Source organism: Phalacrocorax carbo, chromosome 4, assembly GCF_963921805.1.
Source record: "Phalacrocorax carbo chromosome 4, bPhaCar2.1, whole genome shotgun sequence".
Lineage (NCBI taxonomy): Eukaryota > Metazoa > Chordata > Aves > Suliformes > Phalacrocoracidae > Phalacrocorax > Phalacrocorax carbo.
Genome location: NC_087516.1, coordinates 64155126 through 64169177, shown reverse-complemented (window position 1 = coordinate 64169177; position 14052 = coordinate 64155126). Strand labels below are relative to the sequence as shown.

Genomic DNA, 14052 nt, shown 5'->3' with positions numbered 1-14052 from the left:
TCCCTCAAAGCGTGGCCGAGCGTCGGGCGCTGAGGCCGGGGATGAGGCAGGGCCTGCCGGGGACGTGCCTGGGCGCCCAGTGGCGTCGCGGCGGCCCGGGGAGGGAAGGGGCTGCGGGGCCATTGGCTCGGGCCCCACGTGCGGGGAGGCCGGCGTCCGCGGGCCGAGCCGCCATTGGCGCAGGCCGCACGGAGGGCGCCCTCGATTGGCACACAGGCACCCGGCGGCGCCTCGCTGAGGTGCTGATTCGCCCGCGGATTGGGCGGTGCCGCGCCCTCCTCGCCTTGATTGGCTCGGGCGGAGCGGCGGCACCTGCATCCCTGGGAGCGGCGGCGGGGGGAGGCGGAGCGCATGCGCAGTCGGTGATGCGCTGGGGAAAGCGGCCGGCTTCGGTTAACGGGTCGCGGAGGGGGACCCGCCGCTGGTAATCCGCGGGGCCGCGCTGCGGGAGGCTCTCCGCGCTGTGGGGTTCGGTAACTGGGGCGGGGGGGAAGAGGCGGCGGCGGGAGGGAGGGAGGGTGGGTGGGTGTCGGCCCCCTGCAGCGCCCGTCCTCCGGGCTGTGGCGCCCCCGGCCCGCCCGTCCCTCACGGCCGGCGGCGGAGCGGTTCCTGGGGGTGGGCTCCGGGGGGAGCAGCCGCGGGGGTGGGTTTGGGGCCCGGCCCCACGCGTGGGGAGTGCGGCCCGCAGGGCTACGCGCCGTCCTGGGGCGGGCGGGGCAGCTCGCTCTTCCCCCCACCCCGGGCTTCCCAAAAGCGGCCCCCTGTGAAACAGGCAGCGCCCCAGGCCCGAGCACCCAGTGGCCGCTTGGCCCTAACTGCTTTATTATTATTTTTTTTTTTTTAATTGAAAAATAATGTGTTCCTGGGGGTTTTACTCAAGCTAACAGTAGTAGCTTGAAAGGGCACCTGCACGAGTAGAGCACTGCGGCTTGAGGAATTGCTAAATTACACACTTGGCATCCATTTCAGTGCAACGTCTTAACACTTCAGTGAAAGATATGAAAGTACAATTTTCACACAAAATAAAGCAAAAAAAAAAAGTTGTGTAAGAACTCCTGGGTACTTTTCATGGAGCAGTTTCAGCTGGGCGCTGCCTTCGGTGAGGTTGATGCAGAGGCAGCTGTGTGGCGGAGGGGTAAGGCAGCACGTGGTTATGGATGGAAGAAGGGGTGGGGAAGAACACTGCTTCCCGTCGCCCTGGATGGGATTGGTATTTGGCCCTAGGAAAAGCCCCTGTGTTGGGGCTGGATGCAGGAGCTTTTAGAACTCCGTGTGAGAAAGGCTGTTAATGGCAGCCTTACTCCCTTTCTGCTTGATAGTGCAGAACTCTTGAGAGTTTCATGAAAAAGGCATGACCCTCTTCAAAGTCCAAGGAAAAGTTAGTGATAATCTAAAAGATTCTGGCCTCTAGTTTGTGCTGTGACAAATGCAATAACAATGCCATTAATATAATGGCATATTGTGGAGTATGCAAAAGACTACGGTGCAGAGGCCTGCAAGTTGACATCCTCATACTGTGTAACCTTCTGTAGAAATCAGATCATTCAGGTGTGAAGGGACCCTAGGAGGTCTCTACTCCGACCTGCCACTCACGGCAGGGTAGGCTCTGAGGCTGGTCCAGGTTGCTCAGAGCTTTACCTGGGCAGTCTTGGAAAACCCCGAGGACTGACACTAGGCAGCCTGTGCTGCGGCTTGCCTGCCCTTGGGTGGGGGGGAAGTTATAATGTCCAGTCAGAATATTCTTCCAGTTTATGCCTGTGTCTTTCCTAAGTGCTAGTATGTCTCAGAAAGTGGCTCATTACTTTAGGTACAATATTATGCTGTTGTTGCAGCGCTGTTGCTAGTCCCAAGAGCTTCCTCCCAATAGTACTGCTGGCTCAGATGTCTCTTCTGATGTGTAGATGTGCTGTAGTTACCTGTGTTCCCATGGTAAAGAGTGATAAAGCTATGTGGAAATCAAGTTCAAAATAATGGATCTGAAGTTCATATATATTGACAGAATTGTTAATCTGTTTATCTAGAGGAAGCTGAATATAAGCTGCCCATCCCAAAAGGAGCGATTGGGAATCCCGTTCTGGAGGTGTAATTATCATTGGATAAACTTCTGTGACTCAGCTTCTATGATTGCAGCTTTTCAAACTGAACCCAGTTCTCTCATGGGTCATACTATAGCAGTATCACATTCCTAATTGAAACTACTGTCAAGATGTATGGTTTTGCAATGACCTATTTGTTGTAGCTCCCTGAAAGACGGTGTTGAAGTCACTGGTATTTGGTGTTTAGGCCAGGACTGCTAGTAAATATGTTTGTGTGAGTGCCATAGACTGGGATAACTTGTTTTGTTCTGCCTAGGAGCTTTTAACAGTGGGGATCCTCTGGGCTTGTTTTTGTGGTTGCCTTGAGGAAAGAAGAAGAAAAGTTTTTCATAGGTCTTCATGCGTTAATTAGGGAAGTTCAGTAGGTTTTAAGGACAGTTAAATGTGTAGTGTGAAGTTCTATTTTGAGACCAGAAACTCTTTGGCTTAGTTGAAAGATTTATTTTATGTTCTCAGACTGTAGTGGTGGCAGAGTTCACAAAAGTAAAGGATGTAATGGTCTTGTTTAGATCCATCTTTACCTGGCAATTAAGAGATAACTAATTGTTCTTGATAATGTATTTCAGTGTTTCTGGGATTATTTTAAATGTTTAGTCTTTGAAAGCGATACAATTGAAGACTGAATGAAATTAGGAATGGCCTAGGCTAGTATCAGGGAGTAGTGATGAGACTCGGCATATAGGAAGTGAAAGCATCAGGAATTTTGCAAGGTAACTGTGTGGAAAGGTGAGTACTAGGCTGATTTCTTGGATGCCCATGCGAGTCTGTTTATGGAACAAAAGTGAATGGGGCTAGTTACAGTAGAATTACAGCTGTGTAAGTGAATGCATTTTGGATTGTACACAAAATACACCTGAAATGTATTGACAAAGAAGGATGTATCTCTTTGTCTGCTTTAGGAGAAGAGGAGGAGACCACCTGCATGACAAACTAGCTAAAATAAGGTAGGCAAGTTTAGCTAAGAACTAAGGGGTCCTGGAAGGTACTGATATGAAATTCTTCAACTCTTTGTCCTAACACGATAATTCAGAACAAGAAAATGGGGGTGGTAAAGCTAAGTTCAAAAGCACACCGTAAGACTGAATGTTTGTGTGTGATAAACCGAATTACTTTAAATCTTCAGGGCAAGATTATTTTAAGTTCTGGAATTGGCCAAGGAGGCCTATCAATTTAGTTATTTATTTTGTAAAAAATTTTAGTTAAAAACAAAAAACCTAATAAAATTTGCAGATAACTTTTGGTATGTATCACTGTGTTAATAACTGAGAAAAGAGGGAAGCGTAGACTTGCCATTCTCAAGCAAAATACATAGCAGGGTGAAAAATCCCACAACAAGTGGCATGGAGTGTGGATAATGGTGGGGGAGAAGAAAAGAATGGTAACATAATTAATGTCATTTTGTGGAAAGTAGGTGTTTTTCTCAAGAAGGAAAGCTTCTGATAATTTCCTGATATAGTCATAGTACTAGTGTGTGAAACACTTCTTTATGATACTTCTGGGTTTTGGCTCTAAATATAGTCAGTGCAGTCAATATTAAATTAATAAATCTTAAAAGGAATAAGGAAAAAATAATTTGTTTTCTTTTTGGACACTTTTAGTACAGTCATACTGGGGTGTGGGGGTTTTTAGACCTAATACCGCTCGATCTGTGTATGTGTTGCTTGGTAGAACTTGCAGATGTTATAAATTGAAAGATAGATAATGTTTGGTGTAATTCTAGTGTTTGAATTGCTTGGCAAATCTGATAAAGCCAGGAAGGAGGAGACTCACACCTCCAGTATAAGGTGGTATCTTGAATTACTGCGGTATTTGGGGTTGTAGCGGTGAACAATTTAATCTCTAAAGAGCAATGATATAACTCAGAGGGTGACTGCTTTCTCAGGCACAGGAACCGCCTCAGTAACAGAATATATGGTATGACTAGTAGTGGCTAAAAGTCACGCAAGGTTTGAAAATATCTTACAACAGCAAATGAAATATCAGTGTTTGTCTTTCTTTTTAAACTTACTGTGGATGGAAATGAATAAGAAGTAAAGGATACATACCTGTGCAGTGGTATCAAGAATCTTCCTTCTATTTCCAACTTCAGAAAGATGCATTTTTGGCAAGAAACTTGCACAGGCGTGTGCTTGATACTGCACTGCTCCAAACCACTAGATACTCTAATATAAAACTGGATTTGTGTGCGTTACAGATGTGAAGCAAAAAATATTGGGCATCAATCTTTTCTTTTTCACAGCAGATTAGATTGAAAGGCTGGGGTAGTTACCTGCTATTGACATTCATACTTAGACAGATTAAAGATATTAATGTTTCCCTGAAATTAGAAAGATATTTGCATTTAAGCTTGAACTTTTGCACTTATTGGATAATTTTGAAACAGAAAATGTTTTCTGAAACAATCTCTACTTTCTTTTGACACAGCTAGTATAAACTTTGCACTCATCTGAACATAGGCAGTGGAAAAAGAGCCAAATACAAATGAGTAATTCTGGCAGTGGATAATAATACATCCTAAATCTATCAATTTTATTTTCCCTAATGAAAGGGATGTTACTTTTTGCTACGCCGTAGAGACTGATTCAGTCTGATTACTTGTTCAGAATGTTAAGGAATGAGAAAAATGAAAGCAGCCTTACTTAGTTCTTAAAAACATATGTATACTGCAGTCAAATTCTTGCTAGATTTGTGGCCTGGCAAGATAAGGGAACAGGCAACAAGCACTTTTGTAGGGACAACAGAAAAGGAAAAAAGAATCTGAGTCAGGGCTGTGTAGTAAGAAATTTTTCAAATTAAGATATAGCACTTTACTAAAATACTACAGTGACCATACTTTATCATCTTTATTTCTTATTATTTTAAAGCGTTTTTTTCTCTTGTAGATGAAGTCTGGGATAAAACTGAAATAGTATTGATATTATCCTTGCAACGATATTTAATATTTAAAATTTAAAACTTTCAGTTCTTCAGATAACCAGGATGCACTTCCAGTGGGACTGGCTGTGCTTGGGTGTCCTGATAATTAGCTCAGTGACTGCAGAAATTGAAAACAAAGAAACGGTGGATGCAGATGTTGAAGTGGAGGATTTTGACAAGCAGTCTCAACAAGCTGATGTCGACAGAGATAAATCTTCCTTAGAGGTAAGATTACAGAAGTCTTTAGATAAAGCTTGTTTAGGTATGAGATATGTAGTTGTAACTAGTAGAGAAGTTGGTGGACAAATGCATTTAAAAAAGAGCAAGTTAACACGCAGCAGACAACTGATGGGTGTCAAACCCACCAATCTGAGTTTTTCAGTTGCTCTATGTCACATGTAGGACAAGCTTAATGAATGATTCTGCTATGCTGAAGTGTAAAATCAGATGTGCCTGCCTGTGATGGATAGTCATGAGGAACGTTTTGCTAGTCTGTGCTTCAATGTAGATACAGAACCGTTTGTTGTAGGTCCTAACATGCCATTTCTAGAGAAGAAAGCAGAAAGCATCTTGGTCTTACTGAGATTTTGACTTTAGACCAGTTTCTTGATTTCATCAGTCACAGCTGCCTTGTGACATTCTCTTTGTTCCCAGAAAATCTTTCTGCATTTGTTATGCTATACTTCATAACAGATGTGGGCAATATTAATAAAAATAAAAAGGTAAAAAAATAATTTACTGTGTAGCCCAACTGTAATGTGCCAAGTAGGTAGGAAAACCTGTAGAAAGAGACGGGGGAAGCAGAGAATTGGTGCAAGTTCAGTACATTTTCTGGGTGTTTGTTACACATACGATGTGTAACAGTACTTTAGTTCAGAGGTTTGAACACTGAAAGCAATTTCTAAAATTCACAGATGTGAAACTGCTCACTATTAGAGGGATGTGCCCAAACCATAGAAATGAGAGGGGTGGGGCAGGGAAAGGTGTTTTATGCTGCTAGATGTTTCTAAGGAACAAAATCTCATGGTCTGTCTGGGTGGACTACTTCTGGAGGTGTGATAGTGTATTTCGAATGAAAAATTGTGATTTCTGTTAGAGCATGTATCTGTACATATCTTTTAGGTTGTGTACCAGACGCCAAAACCCACTGGGGAGGTGTATTTTACAGAAACCTTTGATGGAGTATTGTCTGGGTAAGTTTATACATTAAAATTATAAACTTTTGCTTTCTGCAGTTTAACTTAATAGTGGCAGGACTTATTTTGTATTCATTTTTCTGCTATTATCTTTATAAAAATTAATTTTTACAGGGGTTAGAAATGGGAAGGCTGGTAATATTTGCTCCAAATACACCATAATGTTAAGCTGGACAGTTAACATTTCAGGTATGTTGCTATTTTTGTGTTTTAAGGAGCTTTCAATAAACTCTGGGTATACAGATATTAAGAAAAAGAATATAGTTTAAAGATTTAGCCAGCTGAGTTTAACTAGCTGCAAGGTGAAGTGCATAGCCATTACACCGCAGTAGCAAACTCTTTCTTCCTCTTCATGTGCACTTAGGTATGTGTAAGAAGGCAGCGCCTTCAGCATTATAGATAAAACCTCTATTGTGGAAGACTCTTTTTTTTTAGCAGCTTTTTTATAAATCTGTTGTATTGCTTCCTGTACTCAATAAGATTTAGATATTTATGAGACTACCAAAGTGTTTCTAGGGAGTTTGATCTTACTGCGTTCAAATTCTAGAAAGATCTTCAGGTTAATCTTGACAATTCTTAAGCCAGAAATTTTCGTCTTGTCTGTGTCTTACAAGTTTTCTTCCAACAGTATGGCAATGTAAGGTGTAACTGCTGTGGGGTGGCTCGGGTTGCTCAGTGAAAAGCTGTGTATTGTGAGTTATAGTCAGTTGCCACCAATGCACTGTCAGTAAGAGTGAATATAATATATTACTTTCTACTTCTGGAATAGACTGAGTACTTTTAGTTGGAGAACAACTTGCCTTTCAGTCCTCTTTCTAGCTCAAATGTAAAGGGTGTAGAATATCAAGGAAAAACACATGAGTAATGTGTGTATGTGGTCTGTATGATCACTGACTTGTTTGAATCAAGCCGGGTTAGCATACTGCCCCTGGCTCCAGGTAAATAAGTGTGCATCCAGGTAGAATCTATGCATGTGCTAGAAATCTCTTTAGTAAGAGCTGGTGTGATAAGTTGTTAGAGTACTTTCTTGCTATGAGAAAAGCTTTTAAAATGTGAAAGTCAGTCTCTGGTTTTTAATGACAAATCAGGTCTTTATTGGTATATATTTTTTTCCTGTATGCTTTGATGCTGTTGAACAAAAGAGCTCTCTCTTGACTTGTGAAGAACTGTGAAAAAAGGTGTTTTCAAATAATGAAAAAAGATATTCTCTCGTTACTAAAATTGATGGAACAAAAAATAACTTTCCTGTGAAGAGCTGGACAGAGCGGTGAAAGGAGATGCAATATGATGGATTCATTATGGTAGAACTTAAAGCTACCTATTTTTTACTTGCGGTGAGTAGACTGAGATCCAAGTACTGCAGGAGTGAGGTTATACCATCAAATGACATGTATGTCTGTTGAGGATGCACAATTGAAACTGTAAACAAAATAACATGGTAGCAGGGAGCAGTAACTTTTGTAAGATTTAGTCTTACTCCCTTTTTCCAACTGTTTCCAAACTGCTCTCTTCTGCAGAGTTACAGGGAACTTCAGGCCACTGAATATTAGTCTGTCACTACTCACATTGTTCTTTCATATTTCCTTTTTTTTTTCCACGTGTTTAGACCTAATGTAGAAGGAAAATAAGTTAACAAGCTCTCATCTGCAGTGTATCACTTGTCTTAATGATATGTCACTTCTAAATGTTGAGAAGTGCAACACAAAAGCAGTACCAGTGATGACAGAAAAAATTATTAAATAGAAGAGGTGATAATGGGTAAAAAAAGGAAAACAACCCCACAACAAAACCCCAAAAACCTGAAAACTTTGATTAACAAATGTAAAAACTTAACTGGGATACTCGAATGATATAATTAATCCCAATTTCTAGCTTTGTAAGATCTATTCAAAGATGAGTTTGTCTTCCTATTAAATCTAATATTCAAAGCTTTAGCTACAATGTTTGGGATTTTTTGGTCTAGCTATACATAATTTACATAAGAGTAACAAATATGGAACTAAGATGTATGAGAAAGTAAGCAGCACGTTACCTTTCTTCCCTAAAATTGGGGGAAACGGTACACACAAATTGACTAGGTAAATCACCAGAATAAAGTAGCTTTTTTGCGAATGGGCCCTTGAAAATCTTGTGCGTGACTTGTAGAGGTGTTTTCTTTCCTCATTGGTTTTTTTCCTGGTAGATCAAGGATCTAGTTTTGTCATTCATACTGTGAAGCTTTTCCAGCATCACTGTTAACAGTGAACAAATCTGACTGAAATTCAAGCAGAAGAAATAAAGTATTCATCCCTGAAATACTCTACTCAGAGGACAGTTCAGAATGAATGAGAACAGTTCTTTACAGGATTCATCATGAGAATGTAGTATTGTAGTTGATACAATGAAGAGTCCAGCGACTCTGTTGGCTTAAGATGTTCCTGCGCATGGCTCAGGACTGAACCACTGTATGGCCAGATGAGGGTGGGCTGCCCCTTTTTCCTTTTCTCTTTTTTTCCCCACCCTCACTTTGTGTGTAGGGTACATGCATCTCTTTTTGGTAACCTCAATTTGATAAGCCAAGTTTGCCTTGTTCATAGTATCAAGGAGATGAGGAGTTTGTTTGCCCTGTTGGGATGCCCTATGTCCAATATGTTTGGAATCTGTTCAGTCCAAAATTGCATTTGTCATTTGGACGCTTTTACCTCTTCCTTTCGTCCTCCGCTATGCGTGTGTACTGTTATTGCCAGATCGTGTTAAGGTTGCTTTGGGTGATTATTTTCCATTCCTTATCATGTTGAATGTTTTATGCTTGAACATTGCTATTTTCCGTGTATTTTTGACATTATATGCTTACGTAACATTCTTACTTTCTGCCAAACTCAACTTGTATATAAAACTGAAGTTTATTCAGAATAACTGAATTACTTTAGGGTTATAATTGTATATTAATTTACATTCTTAGGAAGTCTTTTGAAATGCTGTATTAGACTAATCTCTTTTAATTATTCTTTTCATGTTCTTTGAACTACACAAAATTCCATGATGTCAACTGTCAAAAATCATTACCACAGGTTCACAGCAAATAAGTTCGTTTTCCCATGCTTGGTAAATAATACAGCTTTGCATAGATAGTTCAATGACTAGTACACTTTTTGTTTTAGGTGGGTGTTGTCTAAAACCAAGAAAGAAGACACGGATGATAACATTGCAAAATATGATGGTAAGCAGTTTTAATGTTCACTTCCACTATATCGTTTCTGGTGCTCTGTTGCTCCAGACTTGTCTTTGAAAACCTACATGACATCGGTCCAAAATGTTAGCTTGTATGACTGTTACCATGAAACTGAGATGTGGAATGTTGCTTGAGTTACTTAGCATGAAGATGGGTTCTTTTTCTTTTTGGTCATCCTAACAATCTATTGCAATGAATGACACTAGAATAGCCTCTGGCATCTGAATGTTCAGTGTTGATAGTTTATGAATAGTGCTTCTAGAGAACTACCTTCTCTGAAATCAGGTCGGAGAGATTTACCACTTCAATTTCAGTTGTTAAAACAGGTTTCTAAAGCAGCATGTTCCATGCTGCTGCATCCATCCTGCTGATTCATGGGTTGGTCTCCCAGTCTAGCCTGTGAAACAAAAAAGTTAAAATGAAGGATGTTTTTCTTTAAAATACTTTTTCAAATTCTCTGTGCTCGAATGTAGGGATCTCCAGCGGTTCTTGTACAGTTTGTTCTTAGAGTAGTCTAAAAAAAATTTGGAAAGCAATAATGAAAAAGTTGTTTTGATTGGGGTTTGCACTTGACATACAAATTCCTAGGCTAGAATTGCCTGCTTGAGTGTAATTTTAAACTGTTTGACAGTTGTGATCTGTGGCAGTAATTCTGCAACCTGAATTTATTTCATTCAAGAAAAAGTGGAGAGAACAGAAAAAGTTTCTGTGCAAAAGGGAAGTTTTTGCTACTGCTCTTATGTCAAATGAAATCAATGTTAATAGAAAGTGGTAAGCCAATGTAACTTGTAGGATTTCGGTGTGCAAAACAGTACAGAACAGATTATTTTAGGTTTAGCAGTTACCATAAGTAACTGGTAAGAATAAAGAAGTTGCAGAGGAGATATCCATACAGAGGAAATGCTTGTAAGAACTGACATCTCTGATTCCTTGCCCTCATATTAGAAATTGTCTCTAGTGTCAAAGCAGTCATATTTGCTTAAAGTCACCCAGATAATTAAAAATCAACAAATTTTGTCGTGAAAAGACTTTATTTTCCAATTAAATTTTTTTGTCATGTTGTTTTGCCTGGCATTGTTGCTTGGGCTTGGTTTCCAGGGAGGAATGCTATAGAAGAGGAGGGCATTTTCCTCCCTCCTGTTTAGCAGACTAGAAGAAACCAGGGGTTTGTTGTTGACATACAGATCTGCCCTTCCTTAATGACCTTTCACAAATCGCACTTCAGTTGAGTAAAAGTAAATAGCTGTTTCGTTTGCATTTCATAGTTTATGAATCTTCTCTAAAACACATGCTGAAGAGCTCATGACCTTTTCTTCCTTTTGTTCACGTTGACACTGGCTTTTTTCAAGATTACAATGATTGTAAAAGTAGTCTTTCTTTTGTGCTGTGTTCGTTCCTGGAAAAAAAGAATCAGTGAATCTTGTGCTGCTAATCTCTGAGGAAATAAAACTGCCCTTTTAGAAATCTTGCTCTTTGGATATTGCCTACATGTGTAATCAACTGTATTTTTCCCAAACTTGGAGAATTTATAATTATATAATCTTTTCTTTTTAAAGCTGTAGGTCTGTTTGCCTTTAAGATGAAATCTGATAATTCTTGGAAAGACTTTGGGGCAGGGAGGGAAGCTTCATCTCATCTGTGATTAGATTTGACCTGAAAGATTCTAATTCTGTATAAGCAGGAGGGGAAGAACCATGCAAGTATCTAGCTTGCACGGTGCCTTGGGACTAATGCTTTTTATGGGATGATGGTAGAAATAAAATATTTCTCCAGATTTCAGATTAATGTTCCTCAAGGGATTGTGGGATACCACAGTCTAAAGATACAAATCTACAATATTGAAGTTTTCTTCTAGAGTTCTGTAAATTTGAGAAGAGCAAGGAATAATGTCTACTTTATATATATGCCATCTTTAAAATATTGAAAGCTAGCATTACCGAATTGGCTAGAATTTATACCTTTTTGGAGAACTGGGAGAGTGGGCTTTTCTGTGCAGAGCTATGCATACCCAATGTGTAGGCATCTCTTTGATGATCTGCCAATTTATTAAGGCTGAAATAGATTTTTACAATGAACCCCATTAAATATGAGCCAGAGCTTTGAAACAGTCTCTAATATTAGCAATTCAAGCTAATTCTAGTATTAGCAATTCAAGCATTAGGCTTGAATAAAATGACATCTCTAAAATGCATTGATTCTTTCATACAGTATTGCAATTAAACAGAAATCCAGTAGATATTCACATGTGCTACAGGTTTGTGCAATAAACTTAATTTTTTTTATGTAAAAACATTTTATGTTAAATGTGTATGTTTATTCAGCTTTATTGGTTTATGGTAAAACTGAGATTTTTGTAATTTTCTTTCTTTTGGCTATAACAGTATGAAGCTGGGATTTATACTGCTGTAGAAACAGCTACTTGGGGAAGGAAAAAAGAAAAAGCTTGTAACTTCTTGTTGTTACAGCTACTTGCACTCTTTTTTCCCTAAGCTTTCTTTCCTCCTTGGTGACTGAGCCAGAACATTGGGTTAGCTGGATCTTTGACATGACAGTTATTATTTTATCATCTAACTGTGGAGCTGGAATTCTAGTGATTACTAATTCTTGAATTGCTGTTTAAAACATTCTGTCACTGATTTGATGGAAGGATGTGAGCAGCAAATCTGTTTACCTTTTTTTTTTTTTTTTTTTTTTGTATTTGAGTGCTGTAGAGCAGTTAGTTTGGGGAAGCATAAGGTGAACTTGAGTAGTGTTTTGTATCCACGGTAGAATTACCTGCGGTGAATTGGATGATTATTGTTTAGCTTCTTTCACATCAGATGTCAAGATTTCTTCCCTACTTTGGCAACTAGTATTTATTTGCTGTTAACTCTTTGCTTTCAACAAGGCTATGATTTCTTTACTTCAGCCTACATTTTTTTCAAAGGGTCTGTATGTGTGTGTTTTAGGAAGATGGGAAGTAGAAGAGCTGAAAGAAAACACAGTGTCTGGAGACAGAGGATTGGTGTTAAAATCGGTGGCAAAGCATCATGCAATATCAGCTATGCTGACAAAGGCATTTGTTTTCAATAATAAACCTTTGATTGTTCAGTAAGTAATCCCTGAGATTTTTTACTTAATGTTTATTATTATTAAAATCTTTAAGCCAAGAAAATAATGTGAATCCCTGTAGAAAAATATTGGCTTCCATATAGTGTTGACCTACCATGTCCAGAGCTATCAGAAGTGTAAGTATGAATGATTTAATAATCAAGTAAGACTACAATACAAGCATTCAGAAGTTATATTTAAACTCTTTTGAAATATTTTTGGACAGAAATATACTACTTTACAAGATTGCTGAAAAAGCTAAATAATTTTCAGTTTTACTCTAAAAAGCCTAAATCATATGTAGTTTGAGTACAGTGTTTTTCCACTTACAGAATACTTCTGTGTAGCTCTGTAAAAGCAACTTGAGTCTTGAACACATTATAGCAATACTGATGATGACAAGCACCATGGCTACTCTTTTCTGATACTCAGGCTTGCTTTGTTGTACTTACAGACATACCCAGTTAACTTCTCTGGCTAAATTCAGTGGGTCATACTGGCAGTTTCAAACTTTCTAGAACTCTTGCCCATTTCTACTTCACTTTGGAGTTTGCATGTTGGTTGATACCACCTTGAAACTTTTCTTACTGGTGCAATCAACTGTAGCAGTTGCCACCATGGCGGTTTTTGACTGACACCACTGCTGTATTAGCTTGGGTGGCAGTTAAAACCTTTTGGTCACGTAGAAGTGGTTTGACAGTAGTGACTAATACACAGTCTTATTGTATTCATAATTACAACTGCAGATTAGAAGTTAATTTGTATTTGTCTGATACTTGGAATGGTTTTTTTTACTTGCTCTTTGCCCAGATATGAAGTGAATTTTCAAGAAGGCATTGACTGTGGCGGTGCCTATATTAAACTTCTCTCCAGTAGTGATGACTTGAATCTGGTATGTCCTCTTACTTAGCATTTGCTATCAGTTGTTCATCTGAGGAATGCATAATTGTTCTCATGAAATGTCAATAAGAAGTTAATTCCTAATGCATCCTAAATTCTTAAAAGCTTCCCAAATGTTTAAGCAGAAGATTGGCCAAGATAATATACATCTAATGTACTATATTTACATAAAACCTTTGGAGTTGTGTTTTTTGTACTGGTAGAATATTTGATAACGTTATTCTTGTTATAATTTCCATTTAATGAAACTTGTAGGTAGTCTAAAACTTAAAATAAGCTATTAAGATCTATATTCACACAAGAAATCTCAAAATGTGAATTTCAGAAGGTTAGAATGAAGAGTTGCTGTGATTAGCATACTTCTTAGTTCTGCATGAGTGATGTCTTATATCCAGGACTTTTGCTTTAGTCTAACTTCCTGCAATAATAGAAGCCATAGCATCTCAACTTACAACTTGTGAAACAGTTATTTTACTGTATGGCACACAATATGGCATCTCAGAAAGGGCCACGACTTGGATTTAGAAAATGAAGGTGATGGAGAATCTCTCTTCCCAGGGAAAGGTCTGAATAATCAGGTGTGAAAAATTAATAAGTGCCTTAGTATGTTGGACCATTTTGTAGTTTTTTTTTTTTCTCAGTA

At 39.1% G+C, this 14052-nt stretch overlaps 1 protein-coding gene across 5 annotated transcripts in view; it reads left to right on the top strand.

Annotated features, from left to right (window-relative positions):
• Positions 1-352: 352 nt before the first annotated feature.
• CLGN (calmegin) overlaps positions 353-14052 on the top strand; it is a 31017-nt gene continuing 17317 nt past the window's right edge. For 2 of the 5 annotated variants that reach the window (XM_064450213.1, XM_064450209.1), the window contains exons 1-7: positions 353-424; positions 2996-3040; positions 5059-5237; positions 6135-6205; positions 9349-9407; positions 12368-12509; positions 13320-13401. In XM_064450213.1, coding sequence (XP_064306283.1) covers positions 5076-5237; positions 6135-6205; positions 9349-9407; positions 12368-12509; positions 13320-13401 — 516 coding nt within the window. In that variant the 5' untranslated portion in view covers positions 353-424; positions 2996-3040; positions 5059-5075. Of the gene's footprint in view, positions 474-2995; positions 3041-5058; positions 5238-6134; positions 6206-9348; positions 9408-12367; positions 12510-13319; positions 13402-14052 lie in introns of all 5 variants that reach the window. The other 3 variants (XM_064450211.1, XM_064450210.1, XM_064450212.1) reach the window with 3 other exon arrangements.